Source organism: Oncorhynchus kisutch, linkage group LG14 (genome assembly GCF_002021735.2).
Source record: "Oncorhynchus kisutch isolate 150728-3 linkage group LG14, Okis_V2, whole genome shotgun sequence".
Taxonomy (NCBI): Eukaryota; Metazoa; Chordata; class Actinopteri; order Salmoniformes; family Salmonidae; genus Oncorhynchus; species Oncorhynchus kisutch.
Window position 1 is genome coordinate 69,827,990 of NC_034187.2, and position 20,178 is coordinate 69,848,167.

The 20,178-nt window shown below is 44.5% G+C and overlaps 1 protein-coding gene across 27 annotated transcripts in view; it reads right to left on the reverse strand.

Annotated features, from left to right (window-relative positions):
- ptk2aa (protein tyrosine kinase 2aa) overlaps positions 1-20,178 on the reverse strand; it is a 163,712-nt gene that overhangs the window by 9,276 nt on the left and 134,258 nt on the right. For 8 of the 27 annotated variants that reach the window (XM_031788848.1, XM_031788847.1, XM_031788842.1 and 5 more), the window contains 17 exons: positions 19,347-19,377; positions 18,632-18,705; positions 14,813-14,911; positions 13,528-13,545; positions 12,229-12,285; positions 10,393-10,416; positions 9,041-9,138; positions 8,729-8,813; positions 8,373-8,473; positions 8,059-8,174; positions 7,802-7,902; positions 7,367-7,456; positions 6,914-7,118; positions 4,755-4,866; positions 2,569-2,655; positions 1,547-1,684; positions 1,222-1,353 (listed from right to left, as the gene is read on the reverse strand). In XM_031788848.1, the coding sequence (XP_031644708.1) occupies positions 1,222-1,353; positions 1,547-1,684; positions 2,569-2,655; positions 4,755-4,866; positions 6,914-7,118; positions 7,367-7,456; positions 7,802-7,902; positions 8,059-8,174; positions 8,373-8,473; positions 8,729-8,813; positions 9,041-9,138; positions 10,393-10,416; positions 12,229-12,285; positions 13,528-13,545; positions 14,813-14,911; positions 18,632-18,705; positions 19,347-19,377 (1,568 nt within the window). Of the gene's footprint in view, positions 1-1,221; positions 1,354-1,546; positions 1,685-2,568; positions 2,656-4,754; positions 4,867-6,913; positions 7,119-7,366; positions 7,457-7,801; positions 7,903-8,058; positions 8,175-8,372; positions 8,474-8,728; positions 8,814-9,040; positions 9,139-10,392; positions 10,417-12,228; positions 12,286-12,384; positions 12,406-13,527; positions 13,546-14,812; positions 14,912-18,631; positions 18,706-19,346; positions 19,378-20,178 lie in introns of those variants that run through there. The other 19 variants (XM_031788849.1, XM_031788850.1, XM_020500118.2 and 16 more) reach the window with 10 other exon arrangements.

Here is a 20,178-nt window from a genome sequence, read left to right on the forward strand (position 1 = left end):
AGAGACAGAGAGAGACGAAGCAGAGAGAGAAGAGAGAGACAGAGAGAGACAGAGAGAGAGACAGAGAGAGAGACAGAGAGAGAGAGACAGAGAGAGAGACAGAGAGAGAGACAGAGAGAGAAGAGAGAGAGAGAGAGAGAGACAGAGAGAGACAGAGAGAGAGAGAGAGAGAGAGAGAGAGAGGAGAGAGAGAGACAGAGAGAGAGAGAGAGAGAGAGACAGAGAGACAGAGAGAGAGGGGGAGAGAGAGAGAGAGAGAGAGAGAGGAAGGGAGAGAGAGAGGGAGACAGAGAGAGGGAGACAGAGAGAGGGAGACAGAGAGAGGGAGAGAGAGGGGAGAGGGAGAGAGAGAGAGAGAGAGAGAGAGAGAGAGAGAGAGAGTGTTCTAGAATGCTGCTGGCTGATCCATGCATTTCCCTCAGGAGGTGAGTCTGTGGTCACAGGTATGTCTTCCTGCCTTATTTCACTGAATGAAAACAACAATGATCTGAATCTCCTCAGATCGTAGAAACATAAATTAACTGACTCAGAAGGGGGATGAGGGGCTGAAGGTTGAAATGGTAAAACACCAGCCAGTGTGACACTGTAATCAATACCAGATGTTTACTTCACTAAACAGTCAAATCAAATCAAACTTTATTTGTCATATGCGCCGAATACAACAAGTGTAGACTTTACTGTGAAATGCTTACTTACAAGCCCTTAACCAACAGTGCAGTTCAAGAAGAGGAAGTCAGTGGCAGACTGAATACAGATATGATGTTTTTGGGGCAGACTGACTGGATAACAGTTTAATGAATTGATAACTAGAGCAATGACTTTACAGTCATTTAGTCTTGACATTATATCTTAGGTAGAGAGAGTATGTATCCTGGAAAATGGTGGTAGAATGATGTAGAGTGCATATATTTGCTATTTAGGAGTTAGTGAGGTTTAGAGGATGAAAGGTGCTGTTTCTAATGTAGAAACTCTACCAAACAAACAAAGGTGCAGTTGACAGTATATTCACTGGTTTCTTAACATGATAGTGACAGACAGAAGATGGTACTGTTACCAGGAAGCTACCTTCCAGCTCCAACCATTGTCTGTCTCTCTCTCTCTCCCTCCTTCATTCCTTTGCTCTCTCCCCCTTCACCTCCCTCGCTCCTGCTCTCCCGCTCTCCCTTCTCTCTCTCAGGATGGTGTGTGTTTGAGAGTAGTGGGTGAATAATGGTCTGTTACCAGGAAGCACTCCTCCTGCTCCAACCAGCGCTGGTCCTCCTCCATCTGCTGCTGCTGCATCATCAGCCTCTCCTCCATCAGGTGGGGGGGCAGCACCTGGCCCAAACCACGCAAGTCCAACACACCTCCATCCTGAGAGAGAGGAGGGAGGGAGGGAGGGAGACAGAGAGGATATTGCATTAGTATTTAGCCTCGTCTGTGATTGCTACAGATGTACCAAGCTCAGACAATTGCGAATGAAATTCAGAGATTACATTATACAACTGGCAGAAGCACATAGTAAAAAGAGTCTACATGTATATTTATGTGGAGCTTTCTCTCTCACCTCCATGTTGGGGGACCACATGGGGACATCCCCTGGCCGGTGGTGGTTCCAGGTCTCATGGGGGTCCAGGACACCGGCCTGGGGAGGGTACCCGCCACTGGGCATAGCGGGCATGCCGTGGGGGCCAGGGTACCCAACCTGGATATGGTAGGACAGACAACAGGTGAAAAGCCCATTTTGTTTGAAGAGAGGATTGTGATGATACCAAAGCCTTGTCTGTTCATCATATAGCATCGGGCCCCAGTTAGCCTTTCAGGGTACAGGGAAACACTTTGCTGGCAGTATAATGCAATAAATCATTATTGACCCCCAGACATAAAGACCTCTGGGACTAAAAGAATGAGCCTGAATGTGACATGTCACCATTAGCACTGGCTGATAAACATCTTAATAATAACTGACCTGATCATAAAGATAAATATATCAACTGGTACTCAAAATGCCTTTTAAGGCAATACAGAGTGGAGAGAATGAGTTGACCTTGAAGCCATAACAACAGAATTTGAGAGAGTTGATTTTTCAGCAGATGGAATCTGCCTTAAGTCAACAATGCCAGCAGTTTGAAAAAGGGCTACAGGAAATGCCTGCTGTCAGCTATGTTTTATGGGCAGCTGAAGTGCTGCAAAATAACTTAGTTTGGGAAGATATTATTGCATTCAGAAAGGGGGAAGCCGGGCACATCTCCATCAATTCACTTTTGGCTTCAAGCACCCTTTCCCCCAAAAGCATAGAGTTGAGCACTTTCTCTGTCTTTACACATCAATCCACTGGCAAGTAAGAAACAAACCACATTTACTAAACCAGTATTGCCAGTACCTGATTATCAATACAAATGGGATGGTTCAGAGACCTAATGATAATGGTATTACCATAGAAATACAATGAATAGAACAGACTTGGAAACTAGGCGTCCCCATTCTAATTCTATGGGTAATACACAGTAACTGTGGTAAAAGTGTTAGTATAGTACAGTAGTATGGTATAGTAGTACAGTAGTCTAGAGCAGTAGTACAATACAGTACCTGGTAATGGTTGAGCTGCCCAGCGTGCTGAGGGCTGGGGTAGAATCCTTCACTAGAACGAGGGCTGGGGTAACCAGGTCTGCTAGGCTGCACAGGGGGCGGGACAGAGATCACACAGAACACATTGGACATATAGACCTCCTGCAGTGTGTGATCCCCATCTATCAGACATGGAGCACTAGTTCTTCAAATGAGAGTAATTTAGTCTATATGTGCCTAAAGATATCTAAGGTAAACATCTCAGAAATGTCTAATTATACCCCTAATGGCAGGGGTAGGGTTAGAGAGGTCTCTTACTTTAGGGGAGGTAGGGTTAGAGAAGACTCTTACTTTAGTGAGGTAAGGGTTAGAGAGGTCTCTTACTTTAGGGGGGGGGTAGGGTTAGAGAGGTCTCTTACTTTAGGGGAGGTAAGGGTTAGAGAGGTCTCTTACTTTAGTGAGGTAAGGGTTAGAGAGGTCTCTTACTTTAGGGGAGGTAAGGGTTAGAGAGGTCTCTTACTTTAGGGGGGGGTAGGGTTAGAGAGGTCTCTTACTTTAGGGGAGGTAAGGGTTAGAGAGGTCTCTTACTTTAGTGAGGTAAGGGTTAGAGAGGTCTCTTACTTTAGGGGGGGTTAGGGTTAGAGAGGTCTCTTACTTTAGGGGGGGGTTAGGGTTAGAGAGGTCTCTTACTTTAGGGGGGGTTAGGGTTAGAGAGGTCTCTTACTTTAGGGGAGGTAAGGGTTAGAGAGGTCTCTTACTTTAGGGGAGGTAAGGGTTAGAGAGGTCTCTTACATTAGGGGAGGTAAGGGTTAGAGAGATCTCTTACTTTAGGGGAGGTAAGGGTTAGAGAGATCTCTTACTTGGGGGGGGGGGGTAGGGTTAGAGTGGTCTCTTACTTTAGGGGGTTAGGGTTAGAGAGGTCTCTTACTTGGGGGGGGGGTAGGGTTAGAGAGGTCTCTTACTTTAGGGGAGATAGGGTTAGAGAGGTATCTTACTTTATGGGAGGTAAGGGTTAGAGAGCTCTCTTACTTTAGGGGAGGTAGGGTTAGAGAGGTCTCTTACTTTAGGGGAGGTAAGGGTTAGAGAGGTCTCTTACTTTAGGGGGGGTTAGGGTTAGAGAGATCTCTTACTTTAGGGGGGGTAAGGGTTAGAGAGGTCTCTTACTTTAGGGGGGGGTTAGGGTTAGAGAGGTCTCTTACTTTAGGGGAGGTAAGGGTTAGAGAGGTCTCTTACTTTAGGGGAGGTAAGGGTTGGAGAGGTCTCTTACTTGGGGGGGGGGTAGGGTTAGAGAGGCCTCTTACTTTAGGGGGGTTTAGGGTTAGAGAGGCCTCTTACTTTAGGGGGGGGGGGTTAGGGTTAGAGAGATCTCTTACTTTAGGGGAGGTAAGGGTTAGAGAGGTCTCTTACTTGGGGGGGGGGTTAGGGTTAGAGAGGTCTCTTACTTTAGGGGGGTAAGGGTTAGAGAGGTCTCTTACTTTAGGGGGGTTAGGGTTAGAGAGGTCTCTTACTTGGGGGGGGGGGTAAGGGGAAGAGAGGTCTCTTACTTTAGGGGAGGTAAGGGTTAGAGAGATCTCTTACTTTAGGGGAGGTAAGGGTTAGAGAGATCTCTTACTTGGGGGGGGGTAGGGTTAGAGTGGTCTCTTACTTTAGGGGGGGTTAGGGTTAGAGAGGTCTCTTACTTTAGGGGAGGTAGGGTTAGAGAGGTCTCTTGCTTTAGGGGGGGGTTAGGGTTAGAGAGGTCTCTTACTTTAGGGGAGGTAAGGGTTAGAGAGGTCTCTTAGTTGGGGGGGGGGGGGGGGTAGGGTTAGAGAGGCCTCTTACTTTAGGGGGTTTAGGGTTAGAGAGGCCTCTTACTTTAGGGGGGGGGGTTAGGGTTAGAGAGATCTCTTACTTTAGGGGGGGGGTTAGGGTTAGAGAGATCTCTTACTTTAGGGGAGGTAAGGGTTAGAGAGGTCTCTTACTTGGGGGGGGGGGGGTAAGGGGAAGAGAGGTCTCTTACTTTAGGGGAGGTAAGGGTTAGAGAGATCTCTTAGTTGGGGGGGGGGGGGGGTAGGGTTAGAGAGGCCTCTTACTTTAGGGGGGTTTAGGGTTAGAGAGGCCTCTTACTTTAGGGGGGGGGGTTAGGGTTAGAGAGGTCTCTTGCTTTAGGGGGGGGTTAGGGTTAGAGAGGTCTCTTACTTTAGGGTAGGGTTGTGGAGTGTTCTTACTTTAGGGGGGGCCTCGTCGGAGCCCCCTGAGTCCCAGGACACAGTGACCTGACGTCTCATCTCCATCCTTAGTCTCTCCTCCTGCTGGGCCTTCTCCTCCTCTAGGATAGTACTGCAGGGAACACACACACACAACAGCTTAGCACACCTAACATAAATTCATAAAAAAGCCTGAACATTTTTATAAAATCATCTCATTTACTGTAGCCTGAAACGCAATCATGTTCCTATCACAGACGAGCTGCATTGCAGATGTGATTTATTTTGTTTGTTAGGCAAACCCAAATCCAGCCATCAATCTATTAATGACATCATCCAATCATCCATCATTCGACCCTACATCCAGTTTACCTTACAGGAAAACGCTCATCCCCCAGAGTTTATGCTTCCGAGAGCCCATCTTATCACACCAGAACAGATGAACCACCAGCTCCCTGGTCACATCCCCAGCCTGCAGTGGAGGTGTGTGAGAGTCTAGCAGCAGCCTGGTAAGTCCTGTACTGTTTTACTAAACTCACTTTATCAGAGACAGCTAGCTCCAGCTCACCCCATCCACCTCCCTTATCTTCCCCCTCCTTCCTCCCTCTGCCCTGGGGAGCCTGTTGTGGTTGGCACTCAGCCAGACAGCTTATCAGCCAGCCAGCCTTCACTGGATTGGATTGACTGGGAAGAATGATGCTGCGGAACTAAATATCAGGGTCGTATTCATTAGGGAACAACGTAGCAAAACGCTTCGCAACGTAACAAAAACAGTGTTTCTTATTGGACCAGTTCAGGTAGTCTGTCCCTGTTTCACTCAGTTGTCTTCCGTTTGGTAAATAATGAATGCGACCCAGGGTTTGGCTAGAGGAGAGGAGATTGCAAGGAAGCGCTGTCCTTAAGACACACTATGAATGCCTTCACAGTGGTAGTAAAACATGGTGTACCTTACTCTTTGGACCTTAATTGGTCAAAGACAGCAATAGACAAAGTGGATATCCCAGGAGCCTTGACGGGTGCTCACTGGAATCTCTGCTGCCCTGTGTTTCCTTTCTCTCTCGGTGCATTCTGGATATAAGGTTGTGTTACTATGGGTTAGACGAGAGATAATGGGCTGTTCACACTCTGTACCCAAGAGCTCAAAATGGAACACGAAGAGTCTCGCTCATGATGGCACACACAGACGTACGTACACAGCAAACCAGCACGCACCCACACGTGTCAGACATATCTTCGTACAGTTAAATGGATCCAGTGACAGGGTAACTATCACCCAAACACAGCTTTGGATACAGGTAGCCTAGCGGTTTAAGAGCGTTGGGCCAGTAACTGAAAGGCTTCTGGTATCGAATCCCCGAGCCAGCAAGGTGGCAGTTTAACCCCAGCAAGGTGGCACTTTAACCCCAACAACTGCTCCCCGGGCGCTGTGGATTAAGACAGCCCCTTGCACCTCTCTGATCCAGAGGGGTTGGGTTAAATGTGGAAGACACATTTCGGTTGAATGCATTCTGTTGTGCTACTGACTAGGTATCTCCTATCTCTACAGACAACCAACCACATACCTACTATCCATAGTACTCTCCCAAAACATACCCACTGCTCAACATAGGGCTATGGGGACTGTGGAGCCTATTATCGAGTAGGGACACGAGTCACAGTTCAGTGAGTCTAAAGTTAACAGGAGAGTGGCTCACATCCATAGGGCTTTATCGACGGACGGACAGACAGACAGACACATTTTTATATACTAAGGCAAATGGTTTAAAGTAGTGTGCTATATAGGGAATAGGGTGCCATCTGGGACGTAGCCGAGGACTACCCACAGTCATTTACCCACACAAACCCTTGTCTGTGGCCTTAAATACTACATACATCCCACTTTATCCAGCTGCCATGGGTTTGACTGACATGATAGACCATTGAAGTGCATTGAGTGCTGATAATTGCTAGTCTCTATTGGGAATATGGCATCAACCTGTTGCCTCTTATGTGGCTACAACTTAAGTACCGGAGACCACACTGTTTCCAAACCTTACTGAAGTGTCCTATACTTTAATACATGAAACAGTGACCTCTTGAGTAGCAATGTTGAATATCATTGTTCCAGAGTTATAAAGGAGGGAAAACGTGTGTAAAAGAACACTGGCATAACCTGAACTTCTCCCCTCAGGGGTACTGACCTGAGCTGGGTTTTGAGCTCTGTGAAGCGGGGTCTCTTGCTGGGGTCGTAGGCCCAGCACTTGGTCATCAGGCTGTACAGGGTGGGGGGACAGTTGTGGGGCATGGCCAGACGCTCTCCGTTCTCTATCCGTCCGATGACATCATTGTTCTTTACCCCCTGGAAGGGCTTGATACCGTACATGAGGATCTCCCACATACACACACCTGGAGGGGAGGTGCTCTAGATATAACACCACAGACAGACACAAACACGCATGGAAGCACACAAAGACGCGCGTACACACACACACACAGACGAGCGTACACACACACAGATGCGCGTACACACACACAGACACGCGTACACACACACACACGCATGCGTACACACACACGCATGCGTACACACAAACGCATGCGTACACACGCGTATTGATCGCTAGATAAGCATTATTTGTAGCTGCTAAACTCACCAAACATCCACACGTCGCTGGCTGAGGTAAAGCGTCTGAAGTTGATGGACTCTGGAGCCATCCATTTGATTGGCAGTTTCCCTTTGGAAGCTGAAAACCCAGTTAGCAATAGACTGTCAACATTTTAGTAGGGTGAAGTTTCCCCTAGATGCTGATCAGTTTTGTATTTCCCACACTAATGGTTAAAGTTAGGATTGGTGGAAGGGAAGCTAATCCTAGATTTATACTAAGGGGGGAAACTTTTCTCTGGAGTTCAACATTTTGATAGCCTGCAATAGCTTTCACAACCAGCAGATGGTGGTAAAACATCAGCCCGGAAGCCGGTATGTTTGTACCATAGACATGGCATCATTGTATCTGTCCCATTATGGCGCTGCCCATGCTAAAACAGGCTTTTGGGCACTAGCGTCCTCTATCTCTCTCTCTGGTTTGTACCTTTGTAGTAGGAGGAGTCTTCCATGTAGCGTGAGAGCCCAAAGTCTCCCAGCATCACACAGTCTGTGGAAGACACTAGCACGTTCCTGGCAGCAATGTCCCTGAGGAGATACACACATACACCATGAGTAGGAATCCTGGAAAACATGGGGATTTTGACAGCGTGGCACCAAAAAATATATTAGAAAGTGTCAAAAACATAATATTATATTGCCTCTGTAAAGCTAAATAGCTGTTAAAGTGGGTGGTGGTCTTACCTATGGACAAAGCGTTTGCTCTCCAGGTAGGCCAACGCTGTGCTGAGCTGGTGGGAGAACAGGATCAACGTTGATAGGTCCAGGTTGTACTTCCTTACTTGTAAAAATGACCTCAACTGGAAGAGATTAAAACATTGATAAGATACAAGATATCCTCTTTGTTTTGACAGAGATAGAGGGATGACAGCAGGAATGATAGAGAAACTTTGGCCCTGTTCCCAAATGTGTTCTGTGTTCATTTATTACAAGAATGACAAGAAGTCCAACAACAACTACTGTAAGTACTGATCCAAATATACTCTTGGTCACCTCACCTCTCCCATCGTGCACAGCTCCATGATGATCCACACAGGGTTTTCTGTGATCACACCAATCAGCTTCACTATGTGGGGGTGGTCGAACTGACGCATGGTCACTGAGGAACACATACATCACAAAAGGGTGTGAGGATTTCACAGAACAGTTTAGATCAAGTGGAAAGAGAAAACGCTCCCTGGGATAGGTCTAACACACTCCCTCAACAGTCTGTGAACCGTGTAAACCCAGCGAGCAAAGAAACCTGAGAGTACAATCAGGCAGCATGTGTGTGTGTGTACATGGCAATCAGCAGCAGCTGCAGTCTTCATCAGGCCCATGACAGCGACACAGCACTACATCTCAGCATACTCACGTGCTTCCTGAAGGAACTTCTCGCGCACGCTGTCCGACGTGCAGTTCTTGCATGTTTTAATGGCCACATTTAGAGTGGGATTCTCCTGGAAGAGAAATGAGAGAAAATATTGGATTTGTTTGTGTGCATTACTGGTAGTGGATAATATCATGACAATTCAGACCATAAATAAGAGGCCAGATGTGTTTAGCTAGACAGTAACAGGGGTGGAATTGAAAGGAACACGTGAGGACTGAGGGTGAGAGGGGAGCTGCTAAGGCTGCATTTAGCCAGACAGTTGCAGTGCTATTTCTTTGTTACAGTACTATTTACCGGGCTGTTGTAGACTCCCTGGTGGACGTCTCCAAACTGTCCCTCACCGATGCAGCGTCCCAGCTCTATCCTGTCTCTCTGGATCTCATAGTCCCTGGCTGGGGAGGGAGAGATAACTCCTGTTAGATACACTGACTCTCATAGTCCCTGGCTGGGGAGGGAGAGATAACTCCTGTTAGTTACACTGACTCTCATAGTCCCTGGCTGGGGAGGGAGAGATAACTCCTGTTAGTTACACTGACTCTCATAGTCCCTGGCTGGGGAGGGAGAGATAACTCCTGTTAGTTACACTGACTCTCATAGTCCCTGGCTGGGGAGGGAGAGATAACTCCTGTTAGTTACACTGACTCTCATAGTCCCTGGCTGGGGAGGGAGAGATAACTCCTGTTAGTTACACTGACTCTCATAGTCCCTGGCTGGCGAGGGAGAGATAACTCCTGTTAGTTACACTGACTTTTACAGGGTGAATGACTCACCACTATGCTGATCTGTATGTGTGTGTTGATGAGGCCTTTTTTGGTTGTTAATAATAACAGCAAGATGCCTTGGCTGTGTTTTCACTGCAGTAGATGGTAATACTGTATGAAATACTGTATTTATCTGTATAAGGCAATTCACACCCACCACCAGGCAAAGACATGCACACTACAACAGAAAATGATCAGGCTGTGGTGATGTCAACAGACATAGTACTTGATATATTTGGTTCCTCCCTGTGGATTTCAAATGACAACAGGCTACCACTTTGGTTTGATTGACTGTATCTATTTGAGTCCTTTACCAGACGCTCTTATCCAATTAAGATGATTGCACAATCTCTTCAGACAGACACCTAACAAACAAAACTAAATTATAAATGGAATTTCACATCAAAACGTTCAAGCAATGGTGAAATTAAAGAAAAACCAAGGAAGAAACACATCAACATGAAAAATAAATAAATAAGCCAATTGAACAATCACTATTGAAGACGCATTGAACTCTGGTACTGAATGGATGAGATTGCTTCATCTCACAGCTAGCGGGATATTTTACTTGGTTTCAGCAAACAGTATTAAAGTGATATTTCACTTTTCATTTTTCAGGGGTTTGAATGGAGTGAAAAAGACCAGATCCCTCTAAGCTGATGAAATGTAACAATTCCAATCCATTTGGGATGGAGGCCTATGGCTGAATCTGATAAGTCTGTCAAACTTTAGAGGGAAATGATTTGATTTTAAGATGACCAGTAGGTTACTAAACCTATGAAATACCTCCAGTAGATGAGTTGAATGAGCCGTTCTAGTACAGTACACAAGCACAATTACAGACAGAAAACAGAGAGACAAACAGAAAGAGAGAGGCAGCGTTACCTTCATCTACTCCATAGCTCACTGCTGGGTGGTTAGGATAAAGAGAGGTGGCTTTTAGAAACCATTTGCAACAGAACACGACAAACACACGTTAGAAAGTAAGACCGAGGGGAATAGATGTTATGTGGTTTATGTGGTTTTAAAAGAACCAACTTGTGAGTGCACAGAGCTGGGTGTCAATGGGGAAAAACAGGTTATCCCGTAGAACAAGAATATGTGCTAGAAAGCCACACGTGTCACATTAGAACTTGATCATCTAGAAATGGATAAACGTATTATCTTAGGCTGCCTCTCAGATGGCACCCTATTCTAATTCCTATGGGCCCTGGTCAGAAGTAGCGCACTAAACTGGGAATAGGGTGCCATTTGGGACACAGAGCTATTTATTGGGTATTAGCCCGGTGGGACTCAGTGGGACTCAAATCCCCATGTGGTATGAAGAAATCTACAGATGCTGGATGGACCACTTGTTTGAATGGAGAGAGCTCTGGTCTCGAGTGTTAGCATGCGATGGGACTCTTTCGTCTCCATATACAGAGCTCCTTGTTATAGAATAACTTTTTGTTTCACAACCAGACTCTCTTGTTAGTCAGCTGGCCCAGACCACTCCACAACCTGGTGAATTAGCTGCACTCTATTTCTCTGTCCCAAATGACACCCTATTCCCAATATAGTACACTACGTTTGACCAGGGCCCATAGGGCTCTGGTCAAAAGTAGTGCACTATGTAGGGAATAGGGTGCCATTTGTGACACAACCTACACCACTGCAGGGGCTATTGTGTTCCAGACTCATATGATCCCACGAGACCTGGCATCATGGCCACCAAAGAAAGACCTGGGGTTACTGGAGACATATAATTACAATAACTAGAACGGAAATTAAAGTCAAGGATGGCGGCTATGGGTGTACCATGGTCTAAGGTGCTTTGTCCATTCTAGTGATTAGAACTCTATGACTAACACATTATTTCACTCCAGTACACTCAAAGGGCACTTGTCTCTTTCAGTCCTGATGACTACTCACTGACATGACTATTCCATATAATGAACATTTGTGACAAGTAAAAGGATTTCACTGATGATGTACTACTAAGCATTCCATAGATATTTTCATGGACTATCAGTGAATCATAATGGAACAGAATGCGTGTCTGATTTGGACAGCATCATGACAGCAGGAATATAAATGAATGGAAGTGCTGGGAAATGAAAGATCATCAATAAGAATACGTGACTATCCAGTTACAGTACGTGTATAGACTTACACCGTCACCATGACAACCAAACATTGAGTGTACAGACAATCTAGTACCGTTTCGATAAAGGACACACACAGGCAGCGTGTGTGGGGTATTTGGGAAGTAGAAACTAACATCTCCACTATCCACATTAACAAACACACAGAGCCTGAGAAAACAGATCACCATACAGCACCCGGGCCACAGTCAAAGGAATTTAGATAAGAGAAGGACGAAGAGAAAGAACATGAGGGAGAGACAAAGAGAGAGAGAGAAATCAAAAGAGAGACCAAGAGAGAAAGAACAAGAGAGAGAAAGAGAGCTAGAAAGAGAGACAGAGAATGAGAGAAACAAAGAGAGAAAGAACGAGAGCGATAGAGACAAAAGAGAAAAAGAAAGAGAGACAAGGAGAGAAAGAACAAGCGAGAGAGAGAGACAGAAAGAGAGACAAGGAGAGAAAGAATGAGAGAGAGAGAGAAAGAAAGAATGAGAGAGAGAGAAAAGGCTAGAAAGAGGAGATCAAGAGACATATTAGCAGGGCACACATTAAGATCAACATAGTGTATTACTACTAGGGAGCATAGAGCTTCACTTACTTGAGGGCATGGTGTAGGTATCGTCTTCGTCTATAATCTCAGCATAGTCATCCGTCTCTGCAGAAACACAACAGCCTCGTGGTCAGTCTACTGGTCAAGTCCAGTCACACACTGTCCGAGACGGATACACACAGATGCAGCTAGCTAGATACGTACCCTTCCACACAAGTAACTAGAGCCAGCTGAAAATAAACATGCGAGTCAGACAGCAAGTGCTCCTCTGTAAACTCCAACACTGCTGGACACATGGGCGTCTCTCTCTCTCCCTCTCTCCCTCCCTCTCCCTCTCTCATACAGTACACACAGAAACACAAGCATGTCCGTTATCAACTCGCACAGTTTCAGCCATATCTGTCTGCTCTGTCGGTCTGTCTGATCAGAGCTTAGCAGTACATATGGGCTTCTTGGTAAGGGAGAAAGAGGAGTGAGAAAAAGAGAGAGAAGCCGTGTTTACAGTATGTGAACGTCCTGATGTCCAGTCTTGATCTAAAATGGTAATACGCTAGTTGTGCCGTCCTGGCTATTGTTCCTCTTAGGGAAAAACGACCAGCAGACTCTGTGTAGTATGTAGCTAGCCATCATACGGCCCATTTTAGACAGGAATGCCGCGGTGCCACGGAGCTCGCCAAACTCAGCTCTCTTTATGAGGCCGAGCTGGGAGAGGGCTGGGAGCTGGGCCCTTAAAGATCCAGGCAGACAGCAGGGAATGTATTCAGAAAGCCACTCAGAGTAGGAGCCCCCCCCCCCCCCCATCTAATCTTATTCATTATAATAAAAAAGGCAGAACTGATCTTACTCTGAGACTCTCTGTGGATACAGTTCCAGAGCGTGGGACAGACCAGACCTGGGGTCAAATAGTATTTGTTTTATTTCAAATACTTTAAACTGCGCTTGATTGAGCTTGCCTGGCACCTTGGGACCAACAGAATAGTCCTAAAAGTACAAACTCTGTCAATTTGGCACTCCAGACAGGCTCAATCAAACTAAATCGATTTGAATCACAGGGAAGCACTGCAGCTAAGACAGTTTTCAGCACATTTTCTGGAAACGTTAACTGCTACATTGTTTCCCTAACTCCAATCAGGTCTATTGCATGATAAGTGCATTACTAATGACAAACCTCTACAAGCAGATAGATAAAAAACAGATTAATTTAATTTGATTCATGATTCATTTGATTGATATGATTCATGACTGATACACACACAACCCACAACCCCCTGAATCCCCCATGACCCCAGTGAGTTAGTAGCAGGTGACAGGAAGGAATGGAGGGAAATATTAAAAAGCAAACTTTACCATCCCCACTACAATCCTCTGCAGGTCCAAGGAGAGCATGCCATACAGAGAGAGAGGGGGAGGGAGAGAGGGAGGAAGGGAGAGGGAGAGAAAGAGAGCGAGAGGTTACACACCATAGAAAGATATGAAAAGTATAAAAGACAGTATAATTAATTCAAAATGGGTTCAATAATTGTTACCGTGACCCACACTCCCTCAAAACAAGCAGGGACTGGGAATTTCACAAGTGTATCCAATCCATGCTTTTATTCAGTATAAGTGGGAAAGTATTTTATTTTCTAAGCTTCTACTTTAAATTGAATTAGTCTGTCGTTGGAATGTGTGGAACCTGATTCAGTTTGGTTGAGGGGACAGCCAGAGTAGTGAACTTCAGCCAGCATTGTTCGGAAGGGGGTCAGTGAAGTTCATTGGCTATTCTTAGCATGGGCCACTGTGACGGATAGGAACGTGAGCTAATAGGAAGCTGTTAAACAGCTGAGACAGAAGCGTGGACCAATACGAAGCTGTTAAACAGGTGACAGCGGGCAGGACAGAAGTCACATGTCCAGAAGTTAGTATTGGTTCACTTTGTTAGTTAGATACTTTTTTTGACACATTATCCTTGTTCAACATTATCCTTGTTCAAGGGCATAAACTCAGTTTGGCAAAATCGACCTAAAATGATAGGGACATATAAATCACTGGTGTCATTTTAGCAATATAAACAGATGGTTGTTAAATTAGATGTACAGCTATTAAAGGGTGTCTTTAAGAGTCTGGTGGTCTGATGCTTACAGCATCTTGAACCTGGCTGCGGATCAACCAGATCGCTGCGCCATCAGCCCAGATACAGCCCTGTCAGGCTCTATATACATCCCAAATGGCACCCTATTCCCTATATAGTGCACTACTTTTAACCAAGACCCATTGGGCTCAGGTCAAACGTAGTGCACTATATAGGGAATGGGGTGACATTTGGGATGCAAAACACGTCAGGGATAGGGTATGTACGTCATCTCATTTACTAGACATGTTCCTTCTTAACACAGTTTCTCAAACTTTTCCCCGCCAGGCTAGTTCTGTTTGGCCATTGTAGGTGTTGCTTTGTCAGTCATTTTAGAGAGATTTTAGTGCACTTCACACCAGAACCTTTGTTCAGCTAAAGTTTCATCCCCTCATTTCCCCTAAATTCCCTACACACGAGTTGTGTGAGTGTTGGGGATTTGGGGACAGTGGGGCAGACAGGGTTAGTCAGAGAAAAACAGAAAGCAGTGTCAGTCGAGTAAGCCAATCAGAGCAGTGGTACCCTTTGGCGGAGAGTCATGGGCACAGAAGACGAAAGGAAGGAGAAAGCGCCTGGCTTTAGCAGGTTTAGGAGGCGTCGGGGTCACAGAGTTCACAGAATCTTCAGCCAATCAGAGAGAAGGATGACAGAGCAGGAGAGATGGTGAGAAAAAGAGACTAATAGTTTTTCTGACAGAAACAGCTCTGGGGTGAAGTTTCTCCTAGGTACAGATCTAGAATCAGCTTCCCCTCCCTCAATCCTAACTTTTATCATTAGTGGGGAAAATGCAAAACTGACCCAAGATTAGCCTCTAGGGGAAACTTCACCCAACACACATTGAGCAGCAGACAGCATTTGTGTATATGTTAAGGAGTGATAAATGTTGGTGTGATGGTGTCCGAAGCTTTCCCCATATAACAGACAAAATGCTACATATCCATTTACACCTCAGAATTCATTACCACTCTGTCATGGCACGTCTGTTATGAAACGACATGAAATACGTCAATAATAATATGAATACATCTCTTCGTTCCTATACCAACAGGGAAGTCCAAGCCGACAGGGGAACTATAGCCTTACTCAAATTATGGCAATTCTGCATTTCAATCAACAGCATAGTAATAAGTCCTTCACTATTCTATGCCTGATATGTCGGCCAGGGCTAAGGAATTGATTCACACTTCTACAAAAGGTCTTGTGTACAACTGTACGTTGACACATATGGAATGAATTCAGTTAAATATATTGGATTTGTGTGAGCAGCAAGATGCTGCTGTCCCCACGGGAATTTCTCTCTGACCTCTTTCTGAGAAATGGCATTGACGGATGGTATCAGGGAGAACTGGTGTAAACACGGAATTCGGACCGTCAAAATAAATAAAAAACTATCAAAAAGGAAAAAACTATCAAGTGCAGAGCTGTGGTGTCATTGTAACAGTTCTCGGCATAAGTCTCATATACAACTCCCCACCGCACACCGGGGTTCGATCCCCACCTTGCTCACGGTTTCTTCCACTTGCCTGTTTCCCCCTCTGATCTTCCTAACTGTCTGAATAAATTGCTAAAACATATTCACAAAAAATAACTCAAACAGTTTCAAATAGACAAACTAGCAGCATGACTATTATTTACTGATAGTAGTAGAGAGTAGACTTTTAAATAGGCCTACTATGAGAATATGCCCCAAAATCATCAAACCATATAGTTTGAAACACACCAGTAAACTCTAAACCAAATATGTGAAAATATATTATCAGTGAATACAACACCTCTCAACCTTCATATTACTGTGTAGCTACAATCAAATAATAGTTCCCTATGACTGACTCCCATACATATATGATTCACCTTCTCCTTGAGAGCTGAGGAATCCTTAGATACCCTGTGACACTAACACCCTGTGACATTTATTGAAACCTTATGAGACTCAATGACACCCTATAACACCCTATGGCAGTTAATGACAATATATGACACTAATGACACTTTAAAGACACCCTATGACACCCTATGGCAGTTAATGACACCCTATGACACCCTATGATACTTAATGATGCCCTATGACACTTTAATGACACCCTAGGGCACTTTAATGATACCCTATTGCACCAATGACACCCTATGACACTTTAACGACACTTTAATGACACCCTATGATACTTAATGACACCCTAGGACACTTAAATGACATTTAATGACACCCTATGACACTTTCATGACACCCTATGACACTTTAATGACACCCTATGATACTTAATGACACCCTATGACCCTTTAATGACATCCTATGTCACTTTAATGACACCCTAGGACACTTAAATGACATTTAATGACACCCTATGACATTTAATGAAACCCTATGACATTTAATGAAACCCTATGACATTAATGAAACCCTATGACATTTAATGACACCCTATGACATTTAATGAAACCCTATGACATTTAATGAAACCCTATGACATTTAATGAAACCCTATGACATTTAATGACACCCTATGACATTTAATGACACCCTATGACATGTAATAAAACCCTATGACATTTAAGGACACCCTATGTCACCCTCTGAACCTCCCAACCTCAGTGCCAGGCTCTCCTCTCTCAGCAGCATAGTAAACAAGCATCTCTTTGATACCATAATGTCTGACTCTCTACACCCCTAACCTCTGGTCAGTTAACAGGGCTCTGGCCAACCCCTTCAATCAGGCCTTAATCTGTCTGTCACTGGAGCCCCCAGGCTATTAACATTCAGCAGTTCCATCACAGTCCTCTGACATTTAGGAGATAAAGAAGAGAAAGAGAGATAGAGATAGACTGGGGACGAGAGAGAGGCTGAGGGATGGACGGGGAGGGAGAGAGCGGGAGAGAGAAATAAGGAGGAAGATAAATAGATATAGACTGGGGAAGAGAGAGAGGCATAGGGATGGAGGGAAAAAGAGGGGGGAGAGAGAGATAAGGAGGAAGATAAATAGAAATAGACTGGGGAAAAGAGAGAAGCAGAGGGATGGAGGGAAAGAGAGGGAGGGAGAGAGAGATAAGGAGGAAGATAAATAGAAATAGACTGTGGAAAAGAGAGAAGCAGAGGGATGGAGGGAAAGAGAGGGGGAGAGAGAGATAAGGAGGAAGATAAATAGAAATAGACTGTGGAAAAGAGAGAAGCAGAGGGATGGAGGGAAAGAGAGGGGGAGAGAGAGATAAAGAGGAAGATAAATAGAAATAGACTGTGGAAAAGAGAGAAGCAGAGGGATGGAGGGAAAGAGAGGGGGAGAGAGAGATAAGGAGGAAGATAAATAGAAATAGACTGTGGAAAAGAGAGAAGCAGAGGGATGGAGGGAAAGAGGGGGGGAGAGAGAGATAAGGAGGAAGATAAATAGAAATAGACTGTGGAAAAGAGAGAAGCAGAGGGATGGAGGGAAAGAGAGGGAGGGAGAGAGAGATAAGGAGGAAGATAAATAGAAAGACTGTGGAAAAGAGAGAAGCAGAGGGATGGAGGGAAAGAGGGGGGAGATAGACTGGGAAAGAGGGAGAAGGGGGGGAGAGAAGAAATAGAATGGGGAAGAGAGAGGTAGAGGCACCTGCTGCCCCTGTTAACCTCCTCAACCCGCCAATCCCCTCCCGTCCTACCCATCTCCTTAGCACTAACTCCCCCTGCCACTTGCTAATCCACAGGCATGTTAAGGCTATATGCATCCCAAAAGGCACCATATTCCCTATATAGTGTACTACTACTACATAGTGTACTACTACTACATAGTGTACTACTATGTAGGGAATATGGTGCCATTTGGGACACAGATTAAATCTGACCCGGTCCTGGACTGGACTGTTTGTCTCAGCAGATGACGTTTATTATCCACCATGGTGTTACAGCCCTTCAGCCCCGAATTACTCAGCTTCACCATTACTTATCATGCTGAATTGATTTCCTGTTACCACCACACACACGCCCGGCATCTGTTCTTGCTCTTCCAAGAATAATCGGTGGAGAAAGCTTAACATGTCCTGTGATTGCACTAACCATCTATATCTTAGGATCAACAACAAAGACTAGAGCTGACAGAGACTAGGCCTAAATCAAATCAATTCTGGCTGCTTTTCATAAATGGCTAAAGTATAATAGCCTGTTTATCCATCATTGAGCATCATTAAACCCCAATACCCACACACATCCAAGTAAGGGATTTCATGTGATGGGTTCTGTATTAGATATCTAATATGTAATAATATCCAGTGGCTTTACAGATCAATGGACAGGAAGCAACATATTTTCTTCCATCAATAGCCCTGCTATATCCAGTAAAAGTCTGCGATGTTGAGGAGGCACAGATCTCTTACCTGAGACAGAGATGGCACGCACCCCGGCGCTCCGGACCACCCCCTCTACTATCCTCTTCTCATTGTTGGGCACCCTGAAGGGTAAAGGTTAGAGACAGAGAGGATCAACATGAGAAATTCCCTAACCTAAAACCAGCAAGTCAATCAACAGCATCCACAGCAACTCCAGGAGGATCCAGCATATTCCTGAAAATAATCTCTGGGGCTATGTGGAAAACATCCACATTATGCTGAGTATTATTCTCCTCCACTGAGCCACTCTTCTTCTTGGAAGCATCGAGTGTTGAGGTGCTGAACCAATAGGAGGGGAATAGGGAGGAGATATTCTGAGAAGATCCTACTGTAGGGAACTATTTATCAGGATTCTGCCCCAGAACTGTCTTGGGTGTGTTTTTAAAAGAGTGAGAGAAGGTGTGGAAAACACCTCTCTAACACTAGTTCTAACTAGTGAACTGATTTCCCTGAATTACCTAATGTCCAGTAATTATAGCATGGAGAGGAAATACAATGGGTGTCATTGGATAACAGAGCTCTGACGCTAGGGGTCCTACAAATAGATTTACTGTGGAGATGTTTTTTCCCCGCATTTATGTTTGTTTGTTTGTTTGTTTCTTACACAGCTCTTTATGTTAACACCATCATATATCATTTTTACGTGAATGAACATTCAAAGTATACCCATTGATAAATCATTTAGTGTATGGCAGATACTTACTTGGGGATTGAAGGCAGTGCTCTCTCTCCCTCTGAAAATACAGACGAGAGATATTGTTAAGCAAAGCATATACCGTAAAGCATCATCATTTTGAATACCAGAATACAAAATTCCAAGTGACAGTATTATCTGGAACTTGTCTGTCGGCCTCGCATTAAAAGACCAAAATTGGCTTAAGAAAATTGTGATAAATAAAAAAGTATACCGGTTTCATTTAAGGACCAAAAAATGGACAGCTCTACCATATAGATTGCAAAATAGTTGGGAAGAGATTTTTTATGTACCGATTCCATGGCACATGGTTTATGAATTTACACAAAACTATGCGTGATTCCAAAATGTGAGTTTTTAAATTGAAACTATAATCCAAAATTCTCACAACTAATAAAATTGTATATATTTGGGGGATACAACTATCCCAGTTCTGCTGATTTTTGCTGCAAAGAGACAGAATCATTAGATCATTCAGTTTTGGTACTGTCCATATGTAGCTTATTTTTGGTCACAGGTTCAGGAATGGCTGAAGAAATGCAACATTTATCTGGAACTAACTCTGCAAATAGCATTGCTGGGTGATTTAAAAAGTCATAGTCAATCGATCAATAATATACTAATACTCTTAGCTAAAATATTTATCTTTAATTTACAATCTGTTGAATCTATGAGAATAGAAAGGTTCAGAATTTTTGTGAAACATCACAGCACAGTTGAAAAATATATGACAAATAAATAACTAAAAACTGGATGGTGTTCAGAGATAGAGGGGAGGGGTTGAGTGGAGCTGAAGGATGGGAATAAAAACAAACAAAAAATAGTGTCTGTCATATGTAAC